This window comes from Ovis canadensis, chromosome 13 (assembly GCF_042477335.2).
Source record: "Ovis canadensis isolate MfBH-ARS-UI-01 breed Bighorn chromosome 13, ARS-UI_OviCan_v2, whole genome shotgun sequence".
In the NCBI taxonomy this organism is placed as follows: domain Eukaryota; kingdom Metazoa; phylum Chordata; class Mammalia; order Artiodactyla; family Bovidae; genus Ovis; species Ovis canadensis.
Genome location: NC_091257.1, coordinates 25,753,225 through 25,766,556, shown reverse-complemented (window position 1 = coordinate 25,766,556; position 13,332 = coordinate 25,753,225). Strand labels below are relative to the sequence as shown.

General features: G+C 42.9%; 1 protein-coding gene across 1 annotated transcript; it reads right to left on the bottom strand.

The window, feature by feature from the left end:
• Window positions 1–6,235: 6,235 nt before the first annotated feature.
• On the bottom strand, window positions 6,236–8,864 carry OTOR (otoraplin). Its single transcript, XM_069548640.1, has 4 exons — window positions 8,713–8,864; window positions 8,207–8,346; window positions 7,177–7,287; window positions 6,236–6,319 (listed from the first exon to the last, which is right to left on the bottom strand). Exons 1-4 carry the CDS (start codon window positions 8,825–8,827, stop codon window positions 6,296–6,298), a joined length of 390 nt encoding a protein of 129 aa, XP_069404741.1. The 5' UTR covers window positions 8,828–8,864; the 3' UTR covers window positions 6,236–6,295.
• Between the last annotated feature and the right edge of the window lie 4,468 nt (window positions 8,865–13,332).

Here is a 13,332-nt window from a genome sequence, read left to right as displayed (position 1 = left end):
AGGTGGCTCACAAATCTATGGGCTCATTAATTAGGTCAGTCTTTAATAGTTTCTGCAGGATGGCAAGGGATTTACTCTGAAAGACCTCTAGCCACTTCTTTATTAGTCATCCCAAGGATATGTCACAACTGCAGGCACTCAGGAGTGGCTGAAATCAAGCACAGTCGTTCTTGGCTGAACATCAGATAGCAGGGAGAGTCTGATGGCCTCCTGCCATTGGCAATATCCTTTGAGGCTGCGGGAGGGTGAGAGCGGGAAGAACTCTAAGAAACAGGGCATTGAGGCTTATAAGGGAACAGTATCTCCCTGGTGCCCAGGGGTTTTTAAACATCTCTTTAACAGAGCACCAGAAACATTTCCCCAGTAATGAAGGTAGGAAAGAGGTGCCATCCCAGACGTTAAATATAACATTTGTCAAGCTTGTGTATATGTGTGTCTGCATCTTCATGCTAAGTATTTACAGAATGCCTTGCAAACCACTGCCAAAAAACTATGGAGAAAGACGGAAGTGTTCTGGAAATAAAAGATGCGCAAGATATACTTTTGATTCACTTAGAAAAATCTGTAGTTCTTCCAAGGTTTCAAAATGTTTTATGCTTTTTTGAAAAAAATAAGTATTTGTTTGGCTGTGTCCAGCCTTAGTTGCGGCATGTGGGACCTTTGTTTCAGCATGCAGGCTCTTTCGTGGGGCCCACAGACTCTCTACTGTGGTGCAGGGGCTCATTGTTCTGGCCTACAGGCTTAGTCGCTCCTCAGCATATGGGATCTCAGCTCCCAGACCAAGGATCAAGCCATGTCCCCTGCATTGCAAGGCAGATTCTTAACACCTGGACCACCAGGGAAGTCCCTCAAAAAGATTTTAAAAGCCTCTCATTTTGAAGTTGATTTTATTAACGTCTATAACATGCCTACGGTGCACTGTGCTGGGTGATTTTACAAACAGTATCACATTTAATTTAATCCCCTTAATCATCCCCACAGTTAGTTACTGTTATCTTCAAAGGCATCATTATTCCCACGTGTAGCTGAGTAAAATGGGAAGCAAGAGTTTAAAGGACATGAACTTGGGGACAAACGACAGAAGTCTGAGCCAGCGTCCCACGTGATCAGGAAGAGTCTCTAGGGGTCTGAAATCTACAACGATTCCATTGCAGAAGTTCCACTGACTCTGACATAACATGAGGCCAAAACGCAGAAACAGCCATGTGCAGCCTGCTTAGATTACTTGTATTTACTGTATTCACCGTAACAAAGATGTATCCCGCGTAACGTTATGCATCCTACTAATCTATCCAGAATAACCTCTTCCTTAGTATACATTCTGACCCATGCGTGCCTTTTTAGAAAGTGAGTGGAAACCACAGACCTCAGTCTCCCTGTGGGTCCCTGTTGTGATCTGAGGAGGAGTTCTCTCTCCCCAGTGACCCCTGGGCTGTCATGTGCTTTGGATCTTATCCAAGGCTTTCAACAGAATGAGGGTCAGAATGTCTGGCTATGGACTTGAACTTCCCACCTCTAGATAGCAGAGGGACAGCATACAACCCAGCAAATACAGAGACTGCCCTCAAGCTGTGGACCCAAGGGATCACGCTCTGGTGGGGGGCACCCTTCCCCCACCACGAGGTGGATTTCCCAAGAGGTGCTGCTGTTTACACCCCTGCTAGGATGGAGATACACAAATGAGACAACCCTAATATGATTAGCTTACACACTGACACTTACCTGACTGTAGGTCTCATGGGTGAGCAAATTATACATGTTGATCTTCCTAAGGTGTGGTGACCCTTCCATGCTGATGCTGACGAATGGCTGTGACCAGAACTGGGACCTCGAATCTAAATTATATACACACAATATGTAAAAGAACATTTATGTAAAAGTAAATATGGCAGAGTTAAATAAACAAAAAATAGTCTTGAAAAAAAAATTATACACACGTATTTCACACCGTGTCCCTGAAATGACTTGGGACTGTCAGACAATTTTAGGTGATTTAAAAAATAGTAATAAAACTACATAAAAGTATGCAATCTGGAAAGTGTTCCAAATATCTTTGCTATGGACATTCCAGATGGTCTGATGGGGAAATGCAGTGTCTGATCAGTGAAGCATCTGGTAGGTCACAGCACAAGTGTATGAGTGAAGGGCATTGTCCACGAAAATCCTCTCAGGTCAGCTGATAGTGACTGCCACTTAGGGGTCCTACCATTTGCAGACCCTGTGCACACATTGTATTTAAACCTTGCCACAACTCAGCCACAAAGTTTTCATTAATCCCTTTTATTATTTATTTTGTATTTGGTTTTGAAAACCTTTTTATTTTATATTCAAGTATATGCATGTCAGGAAGCAACAGAACTGGACATGGAACAACAGACTGGTTTCAAATAGGAAAAGGAGTACATCAAGGCTATATATTGTCACCCTGCTTATTTAACTTCTATGCAGAGTACATCATGAGAAACACTGGACTGGAAGAAGCACAAGCTGGAATCAAGATTGCCAGGAGAAATATCAATAACCTCAGATATGCAGATGACACCACCCTTATGGCAGAAAGTCAAGAGGAACTGAAAAGCCTCTTGATGAAAGGGAAAGAGGAGAGTGAAAAAGTTGGCTTAAAGGTCAACATTCAGAAAACGAAGATCATGGCATCTGGTCCCATCACTTCATGGGAAATAGATGGGGAAACAGTGGAAACAGTGTCAGACTTTATCTTTTGGGGCTCCAAAATCACTGCAGATGGTGATTGCAGCCATGAAATTAAAAGACACTTACTCTTTGGAAGAAAAGTTATGACCAACCTAGACAGCATATTGAAAAGCAGAGAGATTACTTTGCCAACAAACGTCCGCCTAGTCAAGGCTATGGTTTTTCCAGTGGTCATGTATGGATGTGAGAGTTGGACTTTAAAGAAAGCTGAGCATGGAAGAAATGATGCTCTTGACCTGTGCTGTTGGAGAAGACTCTTGAGAGTCCCTTGGACTGCAAGGAGATCCAACCAGTCGATCCTAAAGGAGGTCAGTCCTGGGTGTTCATTGGAAGGACTGATGCTAAAGCTGAAACTCCAATACTTTGGCCACCTCATGCGAAGAGTTGACTCATGGAAAAGACCCTGATGCTGGAAGGGATTAGGGGCAGGAGGAGAAGGGAGGATGAGATGGCTAGATGGCATCACCAACTCTATGGACATGAGTTTGGGTAAACTCTGGGAGTTGGTGATGGACAGGGAGGCCTGGCGTGCTGCAATTCATGGGGTCGCAAAGAGTCGGGCATGACTGAGCGACTGAACTGAACTGATAGCCAGTTAACAAGGTTGTGATAGCTTCAGGTGGACAGGCAAGGGACTCAGCCATCCATATACATGTACCCGTTCTTCCTCATACTCCCCTCCCATCCAGGCTGCCAGATAACATTGAGCAGAGTCCCCTGTGTACAGTAGGACCTTGTTGGTCCTCCGTTTTAAATACAGTGGGGTTTACATGTTGATCCCAAACTCCTTAACTACCCTTTCCTCCCATCCTTCCGCACTGGCAACCCTAAGTTTGTTCTCTAAGTCTGCATTTTTCATTTTATTTTTGCCACACCACGTGGCATATGGGATCTTAGTTCCCCAACCAGCAATTAACTCATTGATCCTGCCTTGGAAACATGGGGTCTTAACCACTAGACTGCCAGTAATTGCCACTAGGCTGTCTGTAACCTCTTTTGTAGTCAAGAAAATGGAGGTTCCTCAAGGTTAGGACCTTATTCAAGCACATGCATAGCTAGGAAATGGCAGCACCAAGCTGTGCAGCCCACAGGCTTCCTGGGTGCCCTGGGCTCTGCTTTCATCACCCAGCTTTTCTAAGCCACCAATTCCACACATCCTTTAAAAAAGATTTCAAGTTTTTGCCTGCCAGCACCCCACATGCTCTGACTCTTCTCACCTTCACGGGCTTTCTGTACTTGCCTCATCCACTTTTTTGGAAAAAAATTAACTTTATAGTTTCAATTAAAATTTTTTTAAAATTTATTTGGCTGCACTGGGTCTTAGCTGTGGCATGAGGAATCTTTTTTAGTTGAGATCTATGCGATTTATGTGAGCTCAGTTCCCTGAGCAGGGCTCAAACCTGGGCCTCTTGCATTAGGAGCATGGAGTCTTAGCCACTGGACCACCAGGGAATTTCCTCACTTGCACTGGTACCCACTGCCCTGCCCTAGGCCGTCTCCCACTCTCCCTAAGTGGGCTCGTGGGACCGACTTGTCTGTGCTACCCATGTCCAAGTCTCATCTTATTTTCTTATCCTTCCGTAAATCTTATGAATTAAATGTGTATGCTTTTTTCCTATTTACCTGTCCTACAACAGTTTAAACTCTTAGGTCCAGCCACAGAGTCGAGGAGAGTAGAATGAAGTTTTTCCCTTTCTAGGATGTGTCCATGAATCCCCGAGGGTCTTGTTAAGATGCAGGTTTTGATTCAGAAGGTCTGCGGTGAGCCCTGAGACTCCACTTTCTAACCAGCTCCCAGGTGAGGCCCTACCCCTATTGGTCCAGGGATGACTTTTTGCTTTCCCAGAGCCTCGATGGTATTTGAAGTTCCTGCAAGAGTCTTCATTCTTTCCCAGCAGGTGAGCCCCCAGGAGATTTGAATCAGTCAATGAGCTCTGGATTTCTGGATGAGACCAGTCCTGAGGGTGGGAGCAGATTTGTGCCAGGAGGGAGCCTACAGCTGGAAGCCCTGTGCCTGAGGAGTGAAGCTGGATGCCTGAGCCTGGGCAGATGGGGGTTCTGGGTAGACTGAGGGCACAGTGGGGGTGCTGGATGTCTTGAGAGGTGATGGGGTATCTGGAATCAGGGGAGGCCAGCAAGTAACAGGCAGATAGAAACAGAGGTTGGGTAAATATTGTGTTGAGAGATCTAGATGCTGCCTGAAACATTTTAGGAATAAAGTGAGAGAAAAAAAAGAAGAAAAAGGTAGGTTTGGGTTTAAGGGGCTTTTTCTCAGGGGGGTTACCATTTTATTTGACTGACGTCCATAAGAGTTTGGCAAAAACATATTCACCCAAAGTCACAGTGGACACAGCTATAAAATGACCCTGGGGTCCAAGTCTCCAACCTGTCCTAAAAATCCTCCTCTCTACGCTTGTGGAATGATCAGACTCAAGAAAACGGGAACAAATCTCATTCCCAACTCTCACCTCCCAGACTTTCTATTCCTCAAGCTGAAAGTGTTTTTAAATATTTTTAACTCAGAAATTGTGAAAATTTTGCATGTAGCACAGGCATTTTAATTACATGTAAACAAACAAACAAAAGCTCATGACTACATCAAAAGAATTACATTAGTAACACATAACCAAATCTGATTTCCAGTTAACTGTGGAAAAACTTGTGAGTCCATCAGGATCACCAAACCTGTATCCCCTCACCAGATCTCTTAACATATTACCCTCGACTTAGGGAAGAGGATATTCAAAGTTGAAATAAAAATGGACAAAATAACCCACAGACTTTTTAAAAATTTTTTGATTTGAAGCTTGAATAATATCCAGTAATAGCACATAATAAGGGGAAATTATTATATTACAAATATTTCATAAAGTACCCCACCACTTAAACTAATTTAAAAATTAAAAGTTTAAATTTACAATTATTTAAACTCTATTAAAATGAAAATTTATTGAAATTAAAATTTTACATTATTTAAAATTTGGGGAGAGATAAATTTATTGTTTAGAAAGTAAAGTTATCCAACTGAAATAATTTGTGAGACATTTTAAAAAAAGAAATTTAGAAGCATAGTCCAAACAGTTCTTTCTCCTCCAGCAGCTTCACACCCCAAAGGCATCAAATATTATGTCCATTGGGGTACATTATAATACTGCAGTTAGCCAGAGAGACTAGTAGAAGACATCATGTCCAAAAAAGAGAATCACGACCTTAAGTTTATTCAAGGATCCAAAGAGCTGGGAAGAATTACTATTTAGAAATAACTATAAATGAACCATCTTCTATTTGATCCCTTTGTAAGAGAAGGCTCTAGGCTGAAAAAATAATCCTCTGCTTTCAACTCACCCATCTGAGGCAAACACCATCCAGTTCCAGGTAGTCTGGAAGACCAGACCAGGAGAACACTCCCCCTCCCATTTCCTTTCCTTCTTCCTCCTTCACCCTCTCCTCTCCCCTCCCCTTTATCTGCCATCTCCAGGCCCAAGTCAAACCCCTGAAACAAAAGTCAGAAAACAGGGACAGGTTTTTTTTTTTTTCCTTTATTTCTGAAGTTTGCTTTCTATCGGCGAATTTGTCCAACTTCTTACTCGCAGAAGAAGTCAATATCCTAGGGGATTAAAAAAAAAGCGAAAAAAGACTGAGCTGAGCATGCAGGACCAAAAAAAAAAAAAAAAAGATGTAGATCCTTTATTTAAAATCATACGTAATCAAAGGGAAATTTGGAGTTAATAAGTAAAGATTGAACCCCGAGAGTATGACACAAGTTTTACTTTCACTCAAAAACTACTTAAAATGAAAATTCTCAAATACACTTTTAATTTATGATTCTTTGACACATTCAAGTTCAATGCTAAGACATGATGACAAATGAGTTGCATTTGTGTAGGCTGGTCAATGTTTTAAAGTTTTTTTGCATAGCGATTAGCTCCAGAAGAACTATTTAAAAATAATCACCTTGCAAAATCACTCAAAAAGGATCTTTTATTTCTGTTCTGGTTATACAAGACCCCAGGGCATTAGGAAAAGTACAATTCTTTTTCATACATAAGTAGAGTCTCTCTATCACAAAAATAGGCATTCAAATTTTTTCCAGAATGTTTTGATTTTATTAAACAAAGAATAAATACAGGTGCTGATATTTTTCTCAGACCAAGTGTTTAGTTGATAAGTGAGCCTGTCAGTAAGACTCAGTTAATACTATTTTGGCTTCTTTCTTTGTGACGTGGAGTCATTTCCAGGATAACCTACAACTAAAACACTTTCTCTAGTGACAGAGTTCACTAAGCTTTCAACATTGATAATAGGTATAAATGCTCTCCCAAGTCTTGTTGTCTAGAGATGCCACCCTTGGAAGTGAGGAGCTTTACTCTACGCAGTTTGTAAGTTGCGTGATGCATCTTTGTACACCTGCCTACATCTACATTCTGAGTCCTCTCCCCTCTCCCCAGCCCCAGAGACGCTTACCGTGGTAGGAACTTCCTTGGTGGCTTCTTGGTACACATGTTGTTCCTGGACCAAGTTGCTGGGAAAATAACCCACGGTTCCCATTTCATCCTCAGACTGATTGGCATAGACCTGAGTGCCCAGAAATGTAACAGAGAGCGGACGTGATACTCTTTAGAAACCCTCAGGCATCCTCTTTGTTGTCCATGGGAATCATATAACTACCAATGCCTTGCTTCTCAGTCTGGATTCTGGGGGGTACAAACCCAAATCTGAAGTTCACTCACAGTAACTAAGTCAACCCACAGAAACTGCGTGTCTGTTCTTTCGTGGCCCACTCTTACCGGTCTGCCACTTGAGCGTCTCAGTGTGCAATCTGTGAGCTGCCCAGAAATCTTTTTTGGAACCCATAAATGAAGTCTGTATCTTTTACTTTTTTTTTTTAAGTAAATAGACACTGTTATTTTAAAGAACTTTTAAAGGATTCTCCCCATTTTTAAAAATTCAAGTGAACAGATTCTTGAGTGCATCTCAGATTTAATTCTTCACTACTTGAGAATACATCTCTGGAGCTGGAGCTGCAGTGGAGGACAGTAAATCAGTTCAGCTTCATCCCTCCCCAGGGCCCACCCCTGTGCGTTCTAACTGAAGAAAGCAGATTCTTTGGAGTGAAAGAGGGTGCTAAAGTATCCTTAAAAATATTGAAATGTAGCCTGACTGCCAGCACACATGCCTTTTACTTGGCAAATCCACTCAAGTATTTTTGAATAAGATTCAAACTCTTTGGGATGTTCACACCCCCATGTGTTCAACTAGATTTTCTTGCCAAAACAGCAGATAAACCTACACTGGGTTTTGTGATGAAGTTTTCCTTGTTTCTTTAAAATGCAATGAAAGCAAATATACATGAAGTTTTGCATAGCCACAGCTTCTCTACTGTTCTTAACAGTTAGTTTTAAATATTAAAAGGCATCGAAGATAGGTAACAGAGGAAAAGTTAAGGGCAACATGTGTCAAGATAGTTTATGTATTTTAAATAATCTCGTCTTACGCTGCCAGCCCAGAATTCTCCAGCTTCATTTTCTTTTACCAGCTTTGAGTAAACATAGATCCGCTGCCCTTTTTTAACGTTAATGAATCTACAGTCTGGAGCATTGTAATCTTCTTGAGCTCTGGCCAGAGAAATAGTATCTGGAAGAAAAAACCATGAAATAGTATCCAGAAGAAGAAAGCATTGACTCCTGGGTTTTATAACAGTAAAAACCGCAGAGCATATCAGAAGACTAGGAAATCACAGTGACTAACACCTCCTGGTTTATAGCTCACATTCAATTCCAGAAGATAACTAAGGTTATTAAAGCAGCATCCAACAGAATCTTAGCCAAGTGAATTCTTCATGCTGAGACACAAAAGGCACAGACCGGGAGAACTGACGCTAATCGCATGCACATTAGAGAAGATTCACTTCCAAATACAATTAGATTCTACGCTATTAGTGGATATCTTTTTTTCAATTATATAATAGAAAGGTAATAAAAGGCATAAAAAAGTCCTTACAGACACACTCATCATCTGCACACAGCTTCTTGGAGGCAAGTCTGTCCATAAATATTCCATGCACGGCACATATGGCCACAAGACCTGGGAGGAAAAGGAACAACAGTCTTGCCATCTCTTTTGCTGTTTTTGCTTTCGCCCTTTGAGTGGAAGTGGAGACTGACTTCAGTGCTTCCTGTCTTTTATGTGAAAGCCAGACATCTGGGCGAGTCCCCTGCAGCCAATGGGGAGGTGGCTACCCGTGGCTACCCGTGCCTTGGCCTTCATAGCAGTGACTGGGCTCTAGGGGTTATTTAGCATCAGATTTTCTAAAGAGACTCAAATGCTGTGTCTTTTCTTACACACAAATGCTCTCCAAAATAGTCCACTATTTTAAAAACACTTTATTTTATACTGAAGGATAGCTGATTAACAATGTTGTGATAGCTTCAGGTGGACAACAAAGGGACTCAGTCAGACATATGCACGTATCCATTCTCCCCCAAACTCCTCTCCCATCCAGGCTGCCACATAACATTGAGCAGAGTTCTCTGCGCTATATACAGTACGTCCTTGTAGGTTATCCATTTTGAATTCATTCTCGAAGTCCGTAGAGCTATATCTTTTTTGTAAATAAGCTCATTTGTACAATTTCTTTTTAGATCCTTCATATAAGTGATGTCATACAATATTTCTCCTTCTCTGTCTGACATACTTTACTCAGTATGACAATCCTCCACCCTTGTTAGAGTCACTTTTGCTGTGGTTTATTACATCAGGAAGACGTTGTTGAAAGAACTATGAGAATTTTAAGTCATTTGAAAAATGTTTTTAGTTCAAACACCATATTCTTTCAATGTATGAGAAGATGTACTAATCGTAGAGAACTGTTGAAAATGTGATATCTATATCCTTAATACAAATACTTTTGATTAAACATCTAATAACATCTGGATATATATAATAGATAAGTAGAGAATGCTTACATTGACAAATCATTCCTGATGGGATCCTTCAGAGCCATGTGTATCGGGTCAGACAGGGATTGTAACATGTTTAAGACCCTAGCAATGCGGGGAGATGAGGTAGGTGGTTTGGAGAAATGGAACTGGCTTTTTTCTGCTTCCTGTCTTGGAGATTTTTGAAATTCTGTCTCCAATGTGCATGGCTAATAGAGAAGGGAGCAAAGCTGGAGGTTTGTGTTTCTCCTTGAAGCCCCCATCCCTGCCTGGCCCACTTGCAGGCATCTTTCCTATGGGAAGAGGGGCACCGCTACAAGTCATCAAAGCTGAAGCACTAATACCTGGCTCCATCTATTCAACAACTACTTCCTGAGCACCTATGTGCCAGGCACTGTTGTAGGCACTAGCGACAGCGTGAATTTAGAAAGACCCGGGCCCTAGGGTTTACTGTCGGGAGAAAGACACACTCGGCTGGTGCTTGTTAGAGAGTGTTTGGGGCCACTTCTCTCTCTTAAAGTGCCCTCTCCCCATTATTTCCAGGGTTGTTTTTTTTTTTTTTTTGGCTGCACCATACAGTTTGTGCCATCTTAGTTCCCCGATCAGAGATCAAATCTGCACCCTCAGCAGTGAAAGCCTCGAATCTCTAACCACTGGACTGGCAGGGAATTCCCTAGAAGTCATCTTTGAAAGGAGAATGCCAGTGCGGTTTTTCTTTCTATAATCTGGAGGCCTGAGAGGATCTCGGGGAAAATGAAAGCATCGATCAAACCCTCTTAATCCCAATCTGGCAGCTGTTTCACACAGTCTGTAACAGTCTCCAGCCAGCCCTTGACACAGGCAAGTTCAAAGACAATTGCTATTTAAGAGGCACTTTCTGAAATGAGGACTGCACAAACTCAGCCAGGCTCCCTCAAAGCAGGGTGAAACGTTGAAAAAAGCCACGCCTGAGCAGTCACAACTAAGCCAACTAAGCTGAGGCTTGGAAGCCATCGTGGGCCGTTCAAAGGCCAAGAACTAAGAAAAGAGAGACCCCAGCCTCCTGAGGGCCACCTGAGCAGGCCTGGGATGTCCTAGGGTTCTGCAGCAGGAAGAGATGGGATGGAAACTAGAAGCTTCTCTGTAAAAGTTTACTCACAAATAGGAATTCAAACTTACGACAACTCAGCAAGCTACTGTGCCTGGTAGCGCACCATTCGGGGTCTGGTTGGGGTGGGGGTAGCGTGGGGCCGGTGGTCCAGAGATGGACTGTGTCCTGAGCTTCCTTCCCTCCTTTTTCTACATTTTCAGATGGACTCTCTGAACCTTTAATCCCCCAAAGACATTTTTTTCTTTAGTTCCTAAATTAGCTTCTCAGTCTGGGGTTCTCAAAAATGGGGGCTATAGCTCCTTTAGGATGCAAAAACAGGCTTGGGCAAGTGGATGGGATGGAGGCAGCCTCCTTGTTGTGATGTTCAAGGCCCTGCAGGATCTGCCCACCTCCCTACGCCCTCTGGAATCATCTTCTGTCACTGTCCTTCCCTGGCTCTGTTCCTGCCACACCAGCCTCTCTGTGTTTTTTTTTTGAAGCTCATGTCTACTTCATGCCTTTTGGGCTTATTGCCTTTTCCTCCGGTTACTGGCCTTCCCGCCTCTGATGGTCAAGATGGCTCAACAGACAGACCACTTGTTTATCAGAGACACTCTTGCACTCCTCCAACGCAATCTGTCCATCACACGAAACCGCGGGACCCTGTCCTAATACATGTTTCACTACTTGACACGGCTTGTTCACTTTCTTGGTGGCTGTTCGTCCCCTGACGCCACAGTGAGAACTCCACAAGGTGGGGACCTTTTCCATCTTGTCCATTGCTCTACCTTTAGCACTCAGAAAAATGCTTGGTATTCATAAATTGGTATTCATTGAAAGCATGCATGAGCCCCCCAGAATTGTATGCTTAGGTGTGGACATGCATGTACACTCTTATTTTCCCCCTGGGAAAGTCCCTAGGTTTTCTCAGAGCTAAAGAGAGGCTCAGGCTTCCCTGGTTGCTCAGTGGTAAAGAATCTGCCTTCAATGCAGGAGATGTGGGAGACCTAGTTTCGATCCCTGGGTTGGGAAGATCCCCTGGAGGAGGGCACAGAAACCTACTCCAGTATTCTTTCCTAGAGAACCCTACGGGCAGAGGAGCCTGGCGGGCTGCAGGCCATAGGGTGGTAAAGAGTGGGACACCACTGAAGAGACTTCACACACACACACACACACACACACACACACAAAGAGAGGTTCATTACACCCTTCAAATTAAGACTCATTAACTAAATGATCAGGGCAGAGATGCTGGGGTCTTGTCACCAAAACATGGTGTCCAGACTAGCAACTTTAGCATCATTTTATAAAGTCTCTCAGACCCTACCCCAGACCTGCTAAATTGCAAACTACTTTTTCCATGATACAGAAGTGATTTGTATGGACATTAAAGTTTGAGAAGTGCTGCTTGAGGGCAATCAAATACGGCACAGATTTTTAGCCAGGATTTCACACTCACTATTATGTCTTTGCTGGATTCATTTTCAAGAGACAAAATGCCTATTAAATACCCTAACAGAAAATACTTTAACTAATGAGAACCTACTGTATAGCACAGGAAACTCAATACTCTGTAATGACCTATATGGGAAAAGAATCTAAAAGAGTGGATATACATAACACTGATTTACTTGGCTGTACAGCAGAAACTAACGCAACATTATAAATCAGGCATACTCTAATAAAAATTGATTTAAAAAACTTATGTCCACACAGAAACCTGCTTAAAAATACTTTAAGCCTTTTACAAAATTTGGCTGCGTTCAGTGTTAGTTGCAGCAGGCAGGCTATTTGATCTTCATCGCAGCACGTGGGATCTTTAGTTGCGCGCGCAAACTCCGAGTTGCAGCATGTGGGGACTAGTTCCCTGACCAGTAACCAAGCCCAGGGTCCCTGCGCTGGGAGTGTGGAGTCACTGGATCACCAGAGAAGCCTCAAGCCTTTACGTTTACAATGGAGATAGCAGGGGGAGGAGAGGGCGGTACCAACTGAGAGAGCAGCACTGAAATATACACACTGCCACGTGTAACGTAGACAGCTAATGGGAAGCCGCTGCATAGCACCGCGAGCTCAGCCTGGACCTAGAGGGGTGGGATGGGGGCGGCGAGAGGAAGGTCCAAGAAGGAGGGGCCACATGGATACTTATGGCTGATTCATGCTGTTCTATGGCGAAAAACCAACACGACATTGTTGGGTTTTTTTTAATTAATTAATTTTTTGGAGGCTAATTACTTTACAATATTGTAGTGGTTTTGCCATACATTGACATGACATGAATCTGCCATGGGTGTACACGTGTTCCCAATCCTGAACCCCCCTCCCAAGTCCCTCCCCATCCCATCCCTCTGGGTCATCCCACTGCACCAGCCCTGAGCACCCTGTATCATGTATCGAACCTGGACTGGCGATTCGTTTCACATATAATATACAGGTTTCAATGCCATTCTCCCAAACCATCCCACCCTTGCCCTCTCCCACAGATTCCAAAAGACTGTTCTATACATCTGTGTCTCTTTTGCTGTCTCACATACAAGGTTACCATTACCATCTTTCTAAATTCCATATATAAGCGTTAGTATACTGTATTGGTGTTTTTCTTTCGGCTTACTTCAC